The 17,281-nt window shown below is 59.7% G+C and overlaps 1 protein-coding gene across 2 annotated transcripts in view; it reads left to right on the top strand.

Moving 5' to 3' along the window:
• The first annotated feature begins 174 nt into the window (after positions 1 to 174).
• Positions 175 to 17,281, top strand: part of CEP104 (centrosomal protein 104) — a 32,361-nt gene continuing 15,254 nt past the window's right edge. For both annotated transcript variants that reach the window (XM_059138059.1, XM_059138058.1), the window contains exons 1-12: positions 175 to 357; positions 4,075 to 4,200; positions 6,812 to 6,985; positions 7,337 to 7,475; positions 8,696 to 8,758; positions 9,255 to 9,331; positions 11,705 to 11,873; positions 12,302 to 12,457; positions 13,421 to 13,642; positions 15,347 to 15,544; positions 16,084 to 16,251; positions 16,832 to 17,005. In XM_059138059.1, coding sequence (XP_058994042.1) covers positions 4,088 to 4,200; positions 6,812 to 6,985; positions 7,337 to 7,475; positions 8,696 to 8,758; positions 9,255 to 9,331; positions 11,705 to 11,873; positions 12,302 to 12,457; positions 13,421 to 13,642; positions 15,347 to 15,544; positions 16,084 to 16,251; positions 16,832 to 17,005 — 1,653 coding nt within the window. In that variant the 5' untranslated portion in view covers positions 175 to 357; positions 4,075 to 4,087. The remainder of the gene's footprint in view (positions 358 to 4,074; positions 4,201 to 6,811; positions 6,986 to 7,336; positions 7,476 to 8,695; positions 8,759 to 9,254; positions 9,332 to 11,704; positions 11,874 to 12,301; positions 12,458 to 13,420; positions 13,643 to 15,346; positions 15,545 to 16,083; positions 16,252 to 16,831; positions 17,006 to 17,281) is intronic.

The raw sequence follows: 17,281 nt of genomic DNA, 5'->3' as shown, positions 1-17,281 counted from the left end.
AGAGACTCCATTTCCCAGAAGGTCCGGGGAAACGGAGGCGCGGCTCCGCCTTGTGCGCAGGCGCCGTCCCCCAGAGACTCCATTTCCCAGAAGGTCCGGGGAAACGGAGGCGCGGCTCCGCCTTGTGCGCAGGCGCGGCCGGGCCGGGCTGGCCCGGTTGTCATGAGAGCGGCGCCGGCGGTCCTGGCGCTGGGCGCGGGAGGCCGGGGCTGCTCGTCCGCGGCCACCGCTGCGGCTCGGGGGTACAGGACGGCGGAGGAGGCGCCTCCTGAGCTCCGGCAGGCGCTGCCGAGGGGCGGCGAAGGGCCCTGGGACGGTGCAGGCGCCGAGGTCCGGGCGGGCCTTCGGTCCTGACAGGTACCCGGACCCCGGCCGCGCGCGGCCCCGGGAGGCGCGGCCGGCGGGGTGGGCGCGGCCGGCGGAGTCGGGGCCGGGGGCTGGGCCGGGGGCGCGGGCCGGGGCCGGGTCCGGGAGCCCGGCCGGGGGCGGGCGCCGCCCCGCGCAGCCGCAGGTCCGCTGTGCCGAGGCCTCCAGCGGGCGCCGCGGTCAGCGTCGGGTCGGCTCGGCGCGTCCGGACCCCCGCGTTCCGCTGGCCCAGACCCCGCCCGGTGCGGGTCCGGCCCCTCCCGCACGCCCTGCGGCGGCCCCGTCTCGCCGGGCTCGGCGGCCACTAACCGACGGTATCCGCTCGTGTCCCGCTCGGGCCTCCGCAAAGAGAAGCGTGGACGCGGGGGTGTTCGGGCTTGATCCGTGGGTGCCGCGTCCTGGTACGTGACTGACCGGCGCCCGCTGCCTGCGCGAGGGAAGCCTTGGGCCCCGTCGGTGGGCGCAGGGCCGAGCAGGGCAGCCAGGACGTCGCGGGCAGCAGCTTGCCGGCCGCTTGCTAATGGCTGAGTCTGCCAGAGAGCTTTGATTTTCCCCAACATGTCAGTGGTGATTTTTATAGTCCGACGGCGGTGTCCTTCGGGCCGGGCCAGCGGCCTGCAACACTCCCGAGGGTCTCCCGAAAGGGACCCTGGGGTCCGGGGTGGCAGGGCTCTGGAAGAGGGCGGCCAGAGAGGAACCCTTCCCGGCTGCTTGAAGCGAGGCAGAAAGGTCGTGCTTGCGGCGCCCAGGCCTGGCTCCTGCCGGGCTCCCAGATGCCCGAGCTCTGTTACTGAACTGTTTGAGGCAGGAGGCTCTCGCAACGCGATCCGTGGACGCCTCTGTTGGGACTTCAGAGGTCCTGCTTTGAGTCTGAGAACCTTAGACTGAGTGTTTGGTCAGGATCAGACCCTGGCTCCCAGTCCGCTGAAGGCACTGTGCCTGCGGGGCTTCCCAGCCCTTCACCCCAAGCAGGGCCTCCCTGGGCCTCCGTTCCCACATCTCTAGGGTCCTGTGACAACAGACCTGTGTCAGAGCTGTGACGAAGGTCTTAGCGGGCGTCTAGGACTGAGGACCGTCCCCGGCGCACGGTAAGTGCTTTAAAGGTAGCACCACCTGCGAGCCAGAGTGGGCGTAAGAGAATGTGTCCACACGCGAGCGGGCGACTCGAGTGGTATTTCAGGTTCTAGAATGTCAAGAGACCTGGTCCCCTTCAGCTGAAAATACTAGTAGACGCCCACTCACTTCAAGACGCCCACGGGGGCAGTGGGCCCTGCTCTTAAAGGCGATCGAAGGATTTGAGAAACTCAGAGCAGAGAGACAGACGTGAGGTTGGCAGGCCTTGGGGATTCCGAGAGCAGGTGGGTTGGGACACAGTCGGCCCTTCAGCGCTGGGCAGGAGCCCGTCAGGAGCCCGTCAGGAGCTCTGCGTCACGACACGGATGCGGCCGGCCCTGCTTGGGCTTGAGAGGGAACCCGGCACAACTGGGGGGGGGGGGGGTCTCCGCGTGCAGAGACCTGGCCACGGTCGTGGTCATGCTCTAGAGAAGACGGTGGGCTCCGTCACAATCCGTCATCTGAAAGGCAGGACCGAGGGCACTTGGCTCGTGGTGGGTGGACGTGGGGAGGAGGAGACGCAGGGTACGTCTGGGCTGAAAGCGCCGGCTCTGGGAGGAGCTGCGGGTGTGGAGGACAAATCCCGTTCCCTTGGGAGCACGGGTCAGCAGCCCGCCTGCGGACAGCCTCACTGTCCGTCTCGGTGCTTGCTTTCCTGTATGTTCTGCATGCGGTTACCTCCGCGTTCCTCTGCTCTACTGTGACACTGTCCCGCTTGTGTCAGGAATTACCGTCTTTAATAACGGGCTGTTACTCTGTTAGTAATGCTTTTGTTCAGACGCTCGAAGAAGCCGTGGCAGGTCCCAGCCAGGAAATCATTTATTGGTGTAGGCCGTTGGAGGTTCTGGATGGAAGGGAACGTTCTAGATCAGGCATCAGGGATATTAAGATAAGCGGAATCGTGCAGGACACGTTTCTATGTTCCCTGCTATTCAGGATTTCAGTTGATGGTATGGCCTATCCCAGAGAAGGTGCTGGAAAATTCTTTATTTTCTGTCTTGGTGAGGGCTCTTCTTGTTGCAGATACGTAAAGCTAGCCCAAACTGGCTTGCTGAAGGGGATTTGACTGGCTCAGGAACTGGAAAATAACCAGAAGTTTACAAGTAATTTGGGCCTTAAATGTGGCTGAACCTCAGGGTTCCCAAGGCAGCTGTTTCCCCGTGTCAGCCTGCTCTCTGGCAAGACCCCCCCCCCCCGGTAGCCGCCAGTAGCCCCCCAGAAATACTCTACAGGTCCAGCCTCAGCAGGAAGCAGGAAAAAGGCTTCTCGGGGTGCCTGGGTGGCTCAGGGGGTTAAAGCCTCTGCTTTCAGCTCAGGTCATGATCCCAGGGTCCTGAGGTCAAGTCCTGCATCGGGCTCCGTGCTCCGCGGGGAGCCTGCTTCCTCCTCTCTCTCTGCCTCTCTGCCTGCTTGTGGTCTCTGTCTGTCAAATAAATAAAATCTTATTTAAAAAAGAAGAAGAAGAAGGCTTCTCGTTCCCTTGTAGCCCCAGCAGAGTCCAGGGGGCGGAGCCACACGGGTCTAGCTCGGGGCCTCCTCCCGCGCTCCCACCCCTGAACCAGCCGCTGAGGTGGGACGCGGACCCCGCAGACTGGCCCGGCCCGGGAGCGGTGCCGGCGGAAGCTGCCACTGAGGTGCTGTTCTCAAGCCCGGACCGGACGGGTGCTGACCCAGCTGAACCGGCCGTCACAGCATCCGTCCTCAAAATGATGCTCCGCTCCGAGCGGTTCGCCAAACAATGACATAGAAAATTCATCCGACCGGTGTTTGAGTGCCTCACGCAGGCCGCGGGTGCCCATCTCTTCCCCCGGCGCGGAGCTCCCCTAGTCGCCCTCCCTGCTCCGGCCGCGCGTTTGCATCCAGCAGCTACCGACCGTGCTGTTGATTAAACTGCTCCTTTCCTCCTTATTTTGGTGTAACTTGTTAGCACACTGGTTACGGTCATTTCTTAACTAACGTAAAAAACTTGGTGCTTATATCTTAACAAAACTCTTCGGTTTTGCCCTAACAAAGTGCCACAAAGTGGGCGCCTTAGAACATCAGAACTGTGCTCCGGAGGCTAGAAACCTGCTCTCCAGGTGTCCGCAGGGTCTGCTCTTTGTAAAGGCTCCATGGGAGGGTCCTGCCTGCCTCGCCCCCCTTCTGGTGCGGACCGCAGTCCTGGCTGTTCCCTGGGCTGGTCTCCTTGTCTGTGTCTCTCGGACGGACCCCTGCTTTCCTGGCAGGGCCCACCTACTCCCGCACCACCTCGTCTTCCTCCCGTTACGTGTGTTTCCGACAAAGCTCGTACCCGCAGTGGTGGGAGTTAGGACTACATCCTGTTTGAGGGGATGCCATTCAACCCACAACGCTGGTCAAGTTTTTAGGACAGACATTTGGAAAAAGTCAAGATAAATGGTACCTTAAGTAGAGGTAGAGGCTCCTAGGAGAAACACTCAAACCAAAAATCTGGCTTTTTTCAAAGCAGTGGGAAAATCCTGGTGTGTTGGGGATGATTTTGTCTCGGGGCAAGGCTGAGCCAACACATTCGGTGTTTGTTGTAAAAGGTTCCCGGGTTCCTCTGTCTCAAAGAAGTCTTTCCTGTCCTGTACCCAGCCCAGTGCCCAGGATGCCCCACAAGATTGGCTTCGTTGTCGTCAGCTCCTCTGGACATGAAGACGGCTTCAGCGCCCGGGAACTAATGATCCACGCGCCAACCGTCAGCGGCTGGAGGTCACCGAGGTGGGCCAGGCTGGGGCCGTGGGCCGGGGCGGCGGGCTGCCTTCCTCCGAGACTTGTGCTTTGTGTCTCAACTCGGGCCTCAGAACCGCACGCTGTCTGTGCGGTGATGGGCTGGGTTGTTTCCATCTTTATATGTTTCTAAAGAAAATTTCGGGGGCCTTTATCCCTAAAAGACTAACTGACCTTCACTTAAGAAATATGCCACAGAGTTCAGGGAGAAGGGACTGCACATGGCTGTTAGGCGGCTTCCCTGGCGGCCCACTGGGCCTCCTGTCCCATGCACGTTCTGTGCCAGGCCCCCCGGTGTCACAGCTGTGCTCCTGTGGGTGAGATTTTGTGAACCCCAAACTTCAACCAAGAGCGTCTCTTTCTAGCGATTATCTGGAATATTTCTATGCCTTTACAAATGCCCCCGGCTTGAGTAACGGGATACTAGTTAGTATCTCTCTGTGGCCTTCTCTGAAAGTAAGCCTTCTTTGAGAGGTCTTCGGTCTTCGCCAAGGGTAGAGTCCTGGGTGTTCAGGAGCCCAGGGGCCTGCTCGGGCTCCCTGCCCGTGAGGCCGGCTCCCCATCCCCGTGTGGTCTCTCCCAGTCCCTGCCTCTCATGTTCCCCACCATCCTGTCACCTCTTAGTGTCCCTGAAGGACAGCTGTGATGCATGCTTGAGCTCTTCAAATGACATTTGAATAACACAGTCCTAGACCCATTTTTTGAAGGATCTTAAAAAACATACAACTTCCAAATTTTGTCCATGGTTTTCTTTGAACCACTTTGGAGGGGTCCATAAGTGTCTTCGTGCCCAGAGTGACCTCACCGGCGGTCGTACCGGACTTGGGCAGCATTCGAGGGCAGCAAATACCTTATGCACCTGGGGCTGCGCTTGACCGCCGTGGGGACTGAGGAGGCTCGTGTCACAAGCCTGTCCTCACTGTCCTCCTGCCCCGGGTGCATCTCTTAGGAGCGTTTCACCTCTGATAACTCCAGGCAGCCCCACCTCTGGGGTGAGAGTCCACTTGATCTGCGCTCACCCACCCCCTCCTCACCGCATGCCCTCCCCCAGCACCCCTGCGCACTCCCGGTTAGACGCGGCGGCTGCACAGACCGTCCTGCGCTCAGCCTGGTGTCCCCGTGCGCTCTCCCCTCCTCTCCTCTGTCGTGCTGCTGTGAGACTCGCTGGGCAGCAGTGGGTGAAGAGGGCCCCGGGGGCTGTTGGGGCCACTGCCCAGTGGGCAAAGCAGGGGGATAAGGAGACGGGCTGCCACGGGTGAAGGAGGGTGGCTGGTGCCAGGAGTTTGTTTTTCTGTCACACCCCGTGCCTCTCAGGTGTCCGCACGGAGATGGCAGTCACCATCTGAGTGATGGGCCTGGACCTGGGGTCTAGTTGAGGTTCCTAGACAAGCAGGAGGTTTTTAAAGCCAGGGTCAGTGTGGGGAGGTCAGTGTAGGGAGGGGAAGGAGCCTGGAACCCAGCCCAGAAGCAGTGCAGGCCTGGACAGAGGTCGTACGGGCTCAGGCCTGTGGGCTGCGTGAAGCCGGGACCAGGAAGTACACCTGCACACAGCATCGTGGGGCGCAGCGGTGGCCTTGGCAAGAGTAAGCTGTGGAGATACAGGCCAAGTGCCCTGGAGAGGGCTGGGGAGGGGGTGCATGACAGAACAGTGCAGGTTTTGCCAGGGCAAGCAAGTGCTGGCATGGGACTGAGAGGGGTGTGGGCTCACAGGAGGGCTTTCCTAAAGTGGGGTTTCTAGAGTGTGTTTGTGTGTTGATGGGCGTGATGGGGAGGGAAAAGCCCCGGTGCGGGTAGGCAGGCTCTGCTGCCGTCCAGGGGAGTGAGCGGGGGATGGGGCACCGGCAGGAAAGCTGCCTGCTGGTCCGTTTGGGGAGCAGTGAAGGCAGCCCCATTCGAGGCCCGTTTTCTCGTTTTCTCGGTGGAGGCGGGGGCCGCTGGGAAAGGTGGCGGAGGGAGAGGGAGCCTGGCCAGTGGGCTGGAGTGGACTCCCCCACAAGGCCGCTGGGCCCTTTGCAGCTGTTCTGTCCTTTGCGGCTCGCCTCCCAGGGCCTTCAGCACCCCACTCTTCTAACAACGCAGCGCTTGCCAGCTCGACACGCGTAGCAGCCGCCGTGTGGGCGCTGGGCTCTGCGGCTCAGCCATGAGCAGCTCCCGCAGCCAACGCTTTGGCTGTCCAGCCCGTTCTCATGCAGGCTGCTAATGTGCTCTGTCACTTAGGAGGCAAAACTAGCTCGCCCGTGGACAGCGCGGGCTTCTCCTGCAGACCCCTGAGCTTGCGCAGTAGACACCCCCGCTCGGAGTCCCTGAGCAAGTGGCTTTCCGGAACCGTGGGTTCCTGCACAGAGTGCTTTGGCTCTGCCCTTCCCACCACTACAGCCACTTAACACGGTGTGTCTGTCTTGTGCTGAACGTCATTGCAGACTGTTTCATTTCAGACCATTTTCCAGCTGCCAAAAGCTTGATTCCCCTCGGGGGTGGGGCAGGCAGATCCACTTCGAATGGGAGCTTCGGCCCCTGCAGACGGCCAGGCGGCGTACGGGGCGCCGTGCACGCTGCTGGGAGCCCGCGCGGACTGTGAGAGACCCCACGTGTTTGCTTTCAGGTTTTGCCAGTTTCCACAAGAAATCGTTCTTCAGATGGTGGAGAGGTGTCGGATCAGGAAGCTGCAGCTGCTGGCCCACCAGTACATGATCGCGAGCAAGGTGGAGTTCTACGTCAGCGAGAGCCTGCCCGAGTACTTCGTGCCCTACCAGACCGAGCGGTTCCGGAGACTCGGGTAGGTGACACGGAAGGCTCGTGACGGGAACTCTTAACCCGACGCTGCATGTGCGAGCGGCGGGAGCGAAGGGCCCGCCTGTGCCGTCGGTCCTGGGCCAGGCTCCCGTGTGGGTCTGAGCCGCTGCCTCCGGGGACGCACTCCGAAGCTGCGCTGTCGGTGACAGCAGGCGTCCGTCTCTGCTCTTCAGATGCAGAACTTGTTCCCGGAAAGCTGGGTAGACTACAGTTTCCGGGCTTTTCCCCACGCGTTTCCGTCCTAGACTTGACTTTGACTGAAACCCGTTGAGTTCCGTTCTGTTGCGCGCACTTTTTCCGCCCGCGTGATTCGGGCGTGCGCTGTCCCTTTCAGCTACGTCTCTCTCTGCGACAACGAGAAGACGGGCTGCAAAGCCCGGGAGCTGAAGTCCGTCTACGTGGATGCGGTGGGACAGTTCCTGAAGCTGATTTTTCACGAGAACCACGTCAACAAGTACAACGTATACAACCAGGTGAGATGCGCCTTGCCGTGACCGCACCCACCTCCTTGCAGCGTCGCGGGGAGCCAGCGGCATTGCAGATCTCGGTTAAGTTGCTGGCGTTTGTGGAGGAGTGAGAGGCCGTCCGGGAGCCGTGCCGCCAGGAGCCGCTGCCCCTCGCGAGGGGGCACGCCGGGCGCTGGGCCGACCCAGGTGCGGGGGGCGCTCAGGCTGGCGGGTCGCCCCAACCCAGGGCCTTCGCGTGAGGGACAGGATCCGTTCTGCCGTGAGACGGTAATGTTGTGGTGATGTCAGGTTTCAAGTCTCTATCCTCTGCTGCTTTTTACAATTCTGTACCGTGTCCACTTGAAAACTTAGAACTGCCTCCGCGGCTGGTGGTGTTTCTGTGACGTGACGCTCTTCTGGACACACCTGCTAACGCTCCACAAGACGAATCCCCTGCATGGACTCGGAGCTGGGGTTTCACGGTGGCAGCCCGGCTCCGGGCCCTCACTCTTGTCTCTCCCGCCCTCCTGCGCCACTTTTCCGTTCCTTTCTCTCGTCGCTCAGTTCTGTTTCGGCACGACTCACGTAGTAGAAACAGTCGTGTCTGAAGCAGAGTCTTCAGTCACGTCCCGCTGACAGCACCCCCCGCCCCCGTAAGAGGAGGCCGTCCCCGAACCAGAGTTGCACAGCCAGCATGGGAGCTGGGGACAGCTCTGAGGTGCGGTTCCATGGCTCGGTCCGCCGCAGTGCGCGACCGCAACCCCGAAGACTGTCGGCCCCACAGTAACACCCCGTCACTCACTTCGGCCGCACTGATGCTCGAGGGAGGGAGCGTGTGGGAAGGGGAGTCCTCCACCTTCAAGGGGAACCACAGACCCAGACAGACTGAGCCGTGCTGGCGCAGGCTTTCGGTCCCTTGTCCGGTTTTCCGACGTGGAGCAGATGGGACCCCATGCTGGACTCCGCGGCAACGGGTCCATGCGATGCTCTGTTAAAACCGGAGAGGTTGTGAGCCGTGACCATCTTAACGTACTTTAGATGTTGAAATAACCATCCGATTAGGCGCTAGAACATTAACTTACATCGTTTACGAGAACTAGTAACGGTGAACGTCTAACGTGACATTTCACAGGTCACGCGCCAGTGCCTGTCATCCCTTCTGCACGGGGGCGCACACGGCGCGCAGTAAAGGTGTGCGTCGCCGCGAGCGTTTCACACTTAATCTCCCCCGCTTCCCTCTCCCTTAGGTCGCTCTGGTTGCAGTGAATATCATCGGAGACCCTGCGGACTTTGGTGATGAAAGCAACATTGTAAGTTTGGGGAGTTTCATTCTTAAAGAAGAAAATGTATTCCTAAAAACAGAGGATTGATTATTTTTGTCATAAAAAGTGTGAAAATCTTTATGAAATGGTTGACTAACTAGCTGATAATTTTTGGCAGTTGTAGCGTATTAAACTTTATTTTACTCAAGAATTTTAACTGTGTCGGGGCGCCTGGGTGGCTCAGTGGGTTAAGCCTCTGCCTTCGGCTCACGTCATGATCTCAGGGTCCTGGGATCGAGTCCCGCATCGGGCTCTCTGCTCACGGAGAACCTGCTTCCCTTCCTCTCTCTGCCTCTCTGCCTGCTTGTGATCTCTGTCAAATAAATAAAATCTTTAAAAAAAAAAAAAAAATTTAACTGTGTCTCCAAAGACTAGGATTCTTGAAGCCTGCAGATGTCTTTATATCACACACCACCTCTTGGTTCAGGCTTCACATTGTTCCTGTTTTCCTCTGAGACACTAAGCAGAGCTTTTTCTCCCAAAGACCTCTAGAGAGAAGCTGATTGACCATTACCTGGGGCACAACAGCGAGGATCCAGCTCTGGAAGGAACTTGTACCGGGTAAGAGTCTCCCCACAAGGCCATCGCTCCTAGGACTCTCCTCAGAGGGGCCGAAGTGTGAGTCACCTGCAGAGGATTGTGGGTTCGAGACCCTCTGGATTCCGTTTGGAGCTAGATAAGCCACTGATGGGATTGCCTTAAAGACTCTTAAAGATTAAGGTCACTGTTGGACTTAGCACAGCTGCATTTATGGCCCAGCGGAGACCACTCCATTTCCCGTGTGCTCACGTCCTGCTTGCGGGCTCCTCCGTGCGGGTGAGAGGTCTGTTGCCATCCTGTGATATTTTATTGGCACAGCCAGCGTCACAGGCAAGAATGGAAGGAATCGGTGAACCCAGATCATCAGTCACTAGAGCGTCATCCGATGTCCACTTAAGCCCTCCCCACTCTCCTCCGCCCCGTGACGGTGTGGCTCCTGCCTGCCTCGGGCTGGTGCCCTCGTGAAGCCCGGGCTGCAGGCCCAGGGGAGGCTCCCCCGGAAGCAGGGCTCACTGTCCACTGGCTCGCACACTTGGCACAGCCAGTGGCTCCAGAGTGACCGCAGAAAGAATCTCTCCATGTTTTCTGCAAGCGCAAGAGCCCGGCTTCAGCATGAATCGCCTTGCCATTGGTTTGGACGGTCTTGCTTCCTGTGGAGCCTCCCTGGGCCTCCAGCCTGGCTGCCACGGGGCGGCTGTCAGTAGGGAGGGCTTGAGAAGTAGGGGCTGTCCCTGAACGTGTATAAAATGGTGAGGAGAGTGACCTCTCCCCTACGCAGCCCTCGGTCCCGCAGCTTCTCCCTGTGCCTGGCAGTAACAGCAGTGCCCTCCTTACCTGTCTGGGTGGGGACCGCCACACTGTCCCCACCGCCTGTCGGCCCCACCCCTGGGACAGCTCTTCGGCTCTGCCCTCAGTGAAGCTCCAGCGGCAGACGGCAGGCAGCCTACCCAGCGACCAGTCTGAGGGTCTCCCGTGGGGGTCATTTGGGTCACTCGGACTCTGATTAAATGAGCTGAGGGCAGTGCGGCCCCACACATGCCCCACGAGTTCCTGATCAAGTTGGTCCCTGGGACAGGCCGACTGCGGTTTGTGTGTCATGACTCCTCCGCAGGGCTTTCCGGTCTGTGGAAGGCTTGTGTGCGGGGCCCAGCCAGGGCCACCGCTGGGGGGCGTTCGTGAGTCGAGCAAGACCTGTTCTGGGGAAGCTGCCAAGGCCTTGGAACTGTGAGTCCCAGGCTGGACGATGACGCGTTTTTCTGTGCAGCGTTTTCATAACGAAGTCTTTGTTCTCATCTCTAGGACTTGAAGGCAAAGTAACTCTGACTTAGAAGTACAGTATGTGTTTCGGTAGAAATGGTTAACCTTGTGCCAGTACCAAAGTGTGTTGCTCTTTGGTCCTCATGAGATTAACTGATGTTCTGAGCTGCGGAGGCTGAGCCCACCACCAGGCCTGGTGGAGCTGCTCTAATGCGTGTCCTGATCTCCAGGAGTCGGGAAGTGTTGGGGGGAACGTGTGATCGTTCCGAGAAACCATGTCATCCTGGGTCCTGTTTCAGTCTATGTTTAGACAACCGAATCTTTTGTGATAAGTAATACTGCCATGGAGACTTGCCCGCATCTAAAGGTATCCACGTCACCGCCAACGACTGGCTTACTCTGTGCAGCTGGTGCGGCAGGCAGAGACTTGGAGCGTGTCCTCGGTCCGCACTGCTGTTGGGCGCTGAGCCGGGCGCTGCGCCGTCAGGCCCGGGAGAAAGCTGCGGCCGCTGTAGGGTTTGGAAGGAGGAATGAGACGATGAGGAATGGGCTGCTCGGGTCACTAAGCAGCGCTGCGGCCACTGGGAGGACCTTTCTGCTCTCCCAGAACTTGGGATACTGTGCAGCCTGACCTCTGAGCTGAGGACACGGTGTAGCCTGCCTGCATCTTGGTGCAGTCGCTGTGGTGCTGGTGCCAAATGCGGACGCCTGGACCACCCAGAACCCACCGAGTCAGCCTCTCTGAGGATGGGGCCTGGCAGTCTGCTTTGGCTTGGGCTTTCCCCTAGCCTACAAGGGATTCATGGGCACGGTTGCATCCCTGATGCCCAGAACAGAGCTGGGCAGAGTTTACACTCGAAGTATTTATGGAAGAATGACTGCACCAAAGGCTCAGATGCCCCTGGGGCTGTTTAACTAATGTCCAGGAGACATGCCTGCCCGTAAGAGCTGGGTGGCCTGAGGCCCCTTCCTGATTTTTCTGAGCCTCCACTGTCTCGGCAGGAATGCCCCGGGAGCAGGTGTATGGGCTGCTACAGCTGCGACCGAACCCCTAGCAGGAGCACAGAGGGCTCTCTCTACCACCGCCCTGGCCCCCATGGCAAAGTTAGCTCTAAAATGTTCATTTTTTTCCTTTAGGAAATCTGACTATATTTCTCCGCTCGACGACTTAGCTTTTGACATGTACCAAGATCCAGAAGTAGCCCAGATCATACGGAAATTAGATGAGAGGAAACATGAAGCTGTCCAGAAGGAGCGTTACGACTATGCCAAGAAGCTAAAACAAGCTATTGCTGATTTGCAAAAGGTACTGCTCCTGGAGAGAACCGTCTTTGCTCGGACGTGGGAGAAGGTGCTCAGTGGTCCTGACCACTGGCGCAGCAGAGGCGTAGGTCGCTGAAAGCTTTAGACACTAGCGTGGGTCCGAGGAGGTCAGCAGAATAAAGTTAGGGACGGATGAGCGCCTAGATGAAATGTGAGTGAAGCCCACGCTTAGCTTGTCTCGATGCCGTCCTCAGATGCCACACGGCCATCCTAAAGGGATAGACACACTGAGACGTCTCCTGTCCCCAAGAATTTGCGCAGTGCAGGCCAGCGCAGCCGCCGTCGCGGGGCCTGGACGCAGCGCCCCCACCCCCGAAGCAGGCTCCGTGGGCGGGCGGCAGCCCCGTGCCTCGCTGCACACCAGCGGGGGCGGAGGCACATTTGAAGCGACAGGGCCCCCGTGTGCTTCAGGTCGGGGAGCGGCTCGGGCGGTTCGAGGTGGAGAAGCGCTGTGCGGTGGAGAGGGAAGACTACGACCTGGCCAAGGAGAAGAAGCTGCAGATGGAGCGTTTCCGCAGCCGGGTGTACGAGCAGCTGCAGCGGCACAGCCTCGTGGACGCCGAGCCGGTGGGTGCCCGGCCCCGCCCCACGGACCCCTGTGTCCTCCAGGGGTGCAGGGGAGCGCACACAGCTCCGTCACGGGCAGGCCACTGTTCCGACGGGCGGCGGCAGCTCCGGCACCCCTGTCGGAGGCGCTGCTGGGCACACGCTCGCAGGCAGACTCGGGGCAGGGGGGTGAGGGGACAGGCCCGGGATCTCACCTCTCCTCCCCGGCTCGCCCTCCTCGTCTGTAAGATGACCTGAGGGCAGTGCTGCCCCACGTACACCCCACAAGTGGCCACGGTGCGGGGGGGGGGGGGGGGGGGAGGGTTGTGTGAGGAGAACCCTAACAGCCTCGGCTTGTCGAGACCATGTGGCCTGGGAGACGCTCCGCCACTGAACTCTAGAAGCCGCAGAGCAGCAGGTGTGCAACCCGCATGGCACATTCACGCAGGACAGGACAGACCCTGGAGCCACGCTGCCTGGGCTCTGATGCGGCCCCCTTGCTGGCAGTGTGATCTCAGGGTCCTTCCTTAGCCGCTCTGCCTCAGTTTCCGTCTCCCATTTATGGGGTAACATTGTGCATTAAATGAGAACATCTGTCTGGGACGTTTACTACCGTGGCAGGCACACGGTAGCCATGGTGCAATGACCCAAAACAGCCTGCTCTTGCCCCCATGGGGTACATGGCCACGCCAGGGCAGGGGACGCCCAGGTGCTTCCTACCCCATGTGCCGCGTCCTTGCTGACAGGTGTGTGTGCGTGCTTCCACACTGGGTCACCTGGGCCCCGGGCTTGCCATCATGCTGGCGCCCAGATGTGCTCTGTAGGGCACACATCTGCCGTCAAGAGACAGCGGAAAGCCTGGGATAGGACTGGGGGCACGATGGACGCAGGTTGTCACTCTGCCTTCCTAAATGCTTATGTCACCCTCTCCCCCCGAAGGGTGTGGCAGCAGCACTGAGAGTGAAGTGCCCCGTCTTTCCCCAGATGCAGAGGGCTTCTGACCTGCCCCTCCACCCCCTGGCTCACTCTACCAGTCCTCGCCACCCACAGCCAGTGCCATCTCTACCGCAAGAAGAAAGTGCACCAGAAAGCCGGTTTGCAGAACCTTGCCTTCAGGACAAGCCTCCAGCGCAGCCCCGGGGCCCTTCTCAGCACTCTGCAGTGGACCTCTCACCGCCCGCCGCAGACCCCCATCTCAAGACCCACGTAGGTAACTCGGTTTCGGGTTGTGCGCGGTTCATTGAGCAGACACACGGGGAGGACCCGCGTGGTGCCAAGGGTGCATGACGGCAGAACCGTCCTGGCCTGCGTTCCAGGAGAGGGTAAATGTTGACGCCAGAGCGTGGTGGCAGAGCAGCCAGCAGGTAACGATATGTCACTGGAGGTCCTGTCCGCAGTCAGAAGTGTCAGGCCCCCCCTGCTTCTGTCCCATCAGCCGGTCGTCCGGGACACCCCATTCTTCTGAGCCTCTGCTTTCCTCTCTGTACAAATGTGTAAGCATCTGCTTGAAGGTTTGTTTCCGGGGACAAACAAGACCATGTTTGTAGGGTGCCCGGCACGAACCGGCTGCAGGAGAACCTCCACGCGAGTCACGCTTGGTTACCGTGCTTGGAGGGTTTCTGTGCTGTGAGTCCCAGAGCACCTCGCTCAGACGGGGGCCGCTCGGGACGTCAGAGCTCGTGGAGGCTTCCGGGCTCGGCAGCTCCGCGGTGTCCTCAGCAGCTGCTCTCGTCCTGCCCATCCTGTCCATTTCCGTGGCTCCCAGTCTCCCCGGCGCTGGAGCTGCCCCACGCCCTCAGCTTCACGTCTGCGCACTGTCCCCTCGGAGCAGGAGCACGTCCCACTCTGAGCAAGAGTCTCTGAGTCTGTCAGTCACGTGCCCGCCTCCAAGCGAGGATGAAGACTGAAGGAGGACCTCGCTGGAGCCCCAGCCGGCGTACAGGGCGGCGTGGCCGGTGGACTGTGGGGAGGGAAACGGGCCTTGGGTGGGCAGGGGCATGTGGGTGCTGCAGCCCGAGGCCAGGAAAGCCAGCGAGGACGGCACTGGCGCTGCTGCCCTCCCAGGGCACCGTTCTGAAGGCCCGTCTTCCCCGCTGGGAGCATCTCCTCTGGAACATCATTACGCCGAGTCACATTGAATCCTTTGCTCTAAAATGCCCTAATTTTCCCTTTGTCTGCGTGTCAGCGTGTTTTGTTTTACAGCAGAGTAGATTTTAGAACACGAGTAACTCACCTGCGCGCCCAGTTAATAACTCGGCGGGTGTCCATTGTGAGTGTCACTGGGACACCTGCCTCAGAAAAGGGCTCTGGAATCTGTTCCCACCTAATTTCCCGAAAGGTTACCACCTGTGTACGTGTCAGACGGCCTGGGGATGGAAGCCCCAGGAGGTGGGGTGTCCGTGTCGCCCATCGCATGGCGGGGGCCCAGCGAGCCTCTGTGGGGTTGGGGGGGTGCGTGTGGCAGACTGCCGTCCACCCAGAGCACAGGAAGACTGTGAAGGCTCGTGAGCTTGGCTGTCTGCTTTAGTATCCATCTGCCAGGTAACGATCACATTTAAAATGAGGCCTGATACCTATTTCTAAGTCACAGACTAAGGAAAAGAACAGAAGTCTTGTCAGGGAAGAAAACATAATCACTTTACCACTGTTTAAGCTTCCTGTCCGCTGAACTGTGGTCACTAGTGCTGGGTGGCAGCCGAGGCTGAGTCTGGGTCGCTTTTCCGTTGGGTCTGCAGTGCGCTCAGTAAGGTGTGGAAACTGTGATCTCATGTTTTCAGCTGAATTCTGTCGTATAAATTATTCTGATCTGATGCACCTGCTGTCGTGCAGAGCAGGAGGCCTGCGGTGTAGACATGGTGGCGGCAGGCGGGGAGCCCGGCGAGCTCTGCAACTGCCCTTCCTCTCCCGTAGCTCCCGTCTGTGCCCTACGACGAGCGGCCCCTTCCTGCCTCGCGGAAGCAGCCGGCAGCGGCCGCCCTGGAACCTGAAAAGAGTGACACTGATATCAGCGAGGCTCCCAGAGGAGGAGCCGCTGGAGAGCCGGAGCCCTTGACTGAGAAGGCCCTGCGGGAGGCCGGCCCCGCCGTGGATGTGCTGGGAGAAAGCCTGGTAGGCCGAGCGCCGCAGGCGGGTCCGCCGATAGGAAATGTCCAGGGACGCACCCTGGGCCTTGTGACATCGTTGGCTTCCCTTTGGCCTCCGTATTCGGCCAAAGTCTTTCAATGATTATTGATTCTATAAAACACCAGAAACAGGCTAGAATTTAAGATTCTCTGAATGCATGTTCCTTTTAGACTGGGGGTTTCTGCTCGTACTGACAGAGCCGGGGTTGAACATCTGCCCCTCCCGGAATACCGGCCCGTCCCAGGGGAGATGGTGGCAGAGAGACCAGAAGACAGAGGCATCTCCGCACAGAAACGAGCCCAGTGGGTTTCCCCTGGTTCCCAGGATTTCTCTTCACGGAACTTCTACTTACCGTATTTTAACAGGCTTCAGGCTTCAGCATTCAGTGTTAGAGAAATCACTTCCCTAAACACACACGCTTATTCTGTTCCCAGAGACTTTTCTCGGCATGTCGGGTTGCGCGGTGTCGGGGGGCAGTGTCGCTGCTGTGCCCGCTGAGTCGGGCGGCCTCCGCTCTGTGGCAGGTCGCAGGGGCCTACTCCAGGACGTGGTCCTACCGGGAGGACGCGTTGCTCGCCCTGTACAAGCGGCTGATGGAGACGCCCACCGGGACCCCGAAGGAGGAGCTGAAGAGCACACTGCGCGCCTCGGTCTTCCTTGTGAGAAGGGCCCTCAGGGACATAGTGACCCCGGTGAGTGCCCTCCACCCTCAGAGTCCCCGCTGCGGTGCCCCAGGGGCTCGGGTGGCCCGGGGGTAGCACAGCGTGTCACTAGGCATGAAGGTTCTCCAGCAAGAAACGTGGTCAGCGAAGAGCCTGTGCCGTCTGTCCTCAGTTGGCCACGTGCGCTGCCCTTGACCGCCATCAACCTCCCCGCGCCCTAGAAGCCAGGGTCCGCAGAGGCCCGGCTCCCGAGGACCGATGAAATGCTCGGTTCCCGATTTTCCTTTTTGCGGAACCCGAGGAGCTTGGCTTTATTCTGGATTCCCTGGGCCGTGAGAGTGAGCACACCCGGCGCACACCGCTGCACAGCCGCAGCTGGGAGGGCTCGGGGTGCGGCCTCCAGGCCACCGCCGCCGTCTGACACACGAGATGAGAGCGCGCCCCTTCAGGACGCGGCGCCGCGTTCAGCAGGTGGTTTCCAGCTCGCTGTCTGCAGCCTCTGGGGCGGTGCGGATGGTCCAGCGTGACGCTGGTGTTTGTCACCGGGGTCAGTGTTTTCCTTGCTGGAGCGCAGTCCGGGAACTTCTCTGCTTTGACCGCTTTTTTCTAGGTTTTTCAGGCTTCTTTAAAATTGTTGAAAATGATGATTACGCAGTACATTCCTAAACACAAACTGAGTAAGCTTGAGACCGCTCACTGTGTGGAAAGAACCATCCCCGTCCTGCTCACCAGGACTGGAGACTCTTCTGCTCGCCTCCGAGTCGTCGCCTCGAATTTTATTCAGGTACGAACTTCGTCGTAAACTTCAAAACAGTCAGTAAGGGGCCCGTTAGGACGCTATTTGTGTGAATACCTTACCAGTTCCTGCTCTCCTGAGAGCGTTACCGATCCTCCTCGTGACCCCCCGTCCTGCTCGCCTGGTGCTCCGAGAGCCGGAGTCCGCCTCTGATGGGAGCCTGACGCGTCAGATACCGCTCCGTTCCGGACGCGCTGGGAGCTTCCGGCAGAAGGACGTGGAAAACCAAATGGGAATAGAAAACTGGGGGTAAAGAGATAGTTG

This window comes from Mustela lutreola, chromosome 10 (assembly GCF_030435805.1).
Source record: "Mustela lutreola isolate mMusLut2 chromosome 10, mMusLut2.pri, whole genome shotgun sequence".
In the NCBI taxonomy this organism is placed as follows: domain Eukaryota; kingdom Metazoa; phylum Chordata; class Mammalia; order Carnivora; family Mustelidae; genus Mustela; species Mustela lutreola.
The sequence above is the reverse complement of the archived record's forward strand: the minus strand, read 5'-3'. Positions and strand labels throughout refer to the sequence as shown.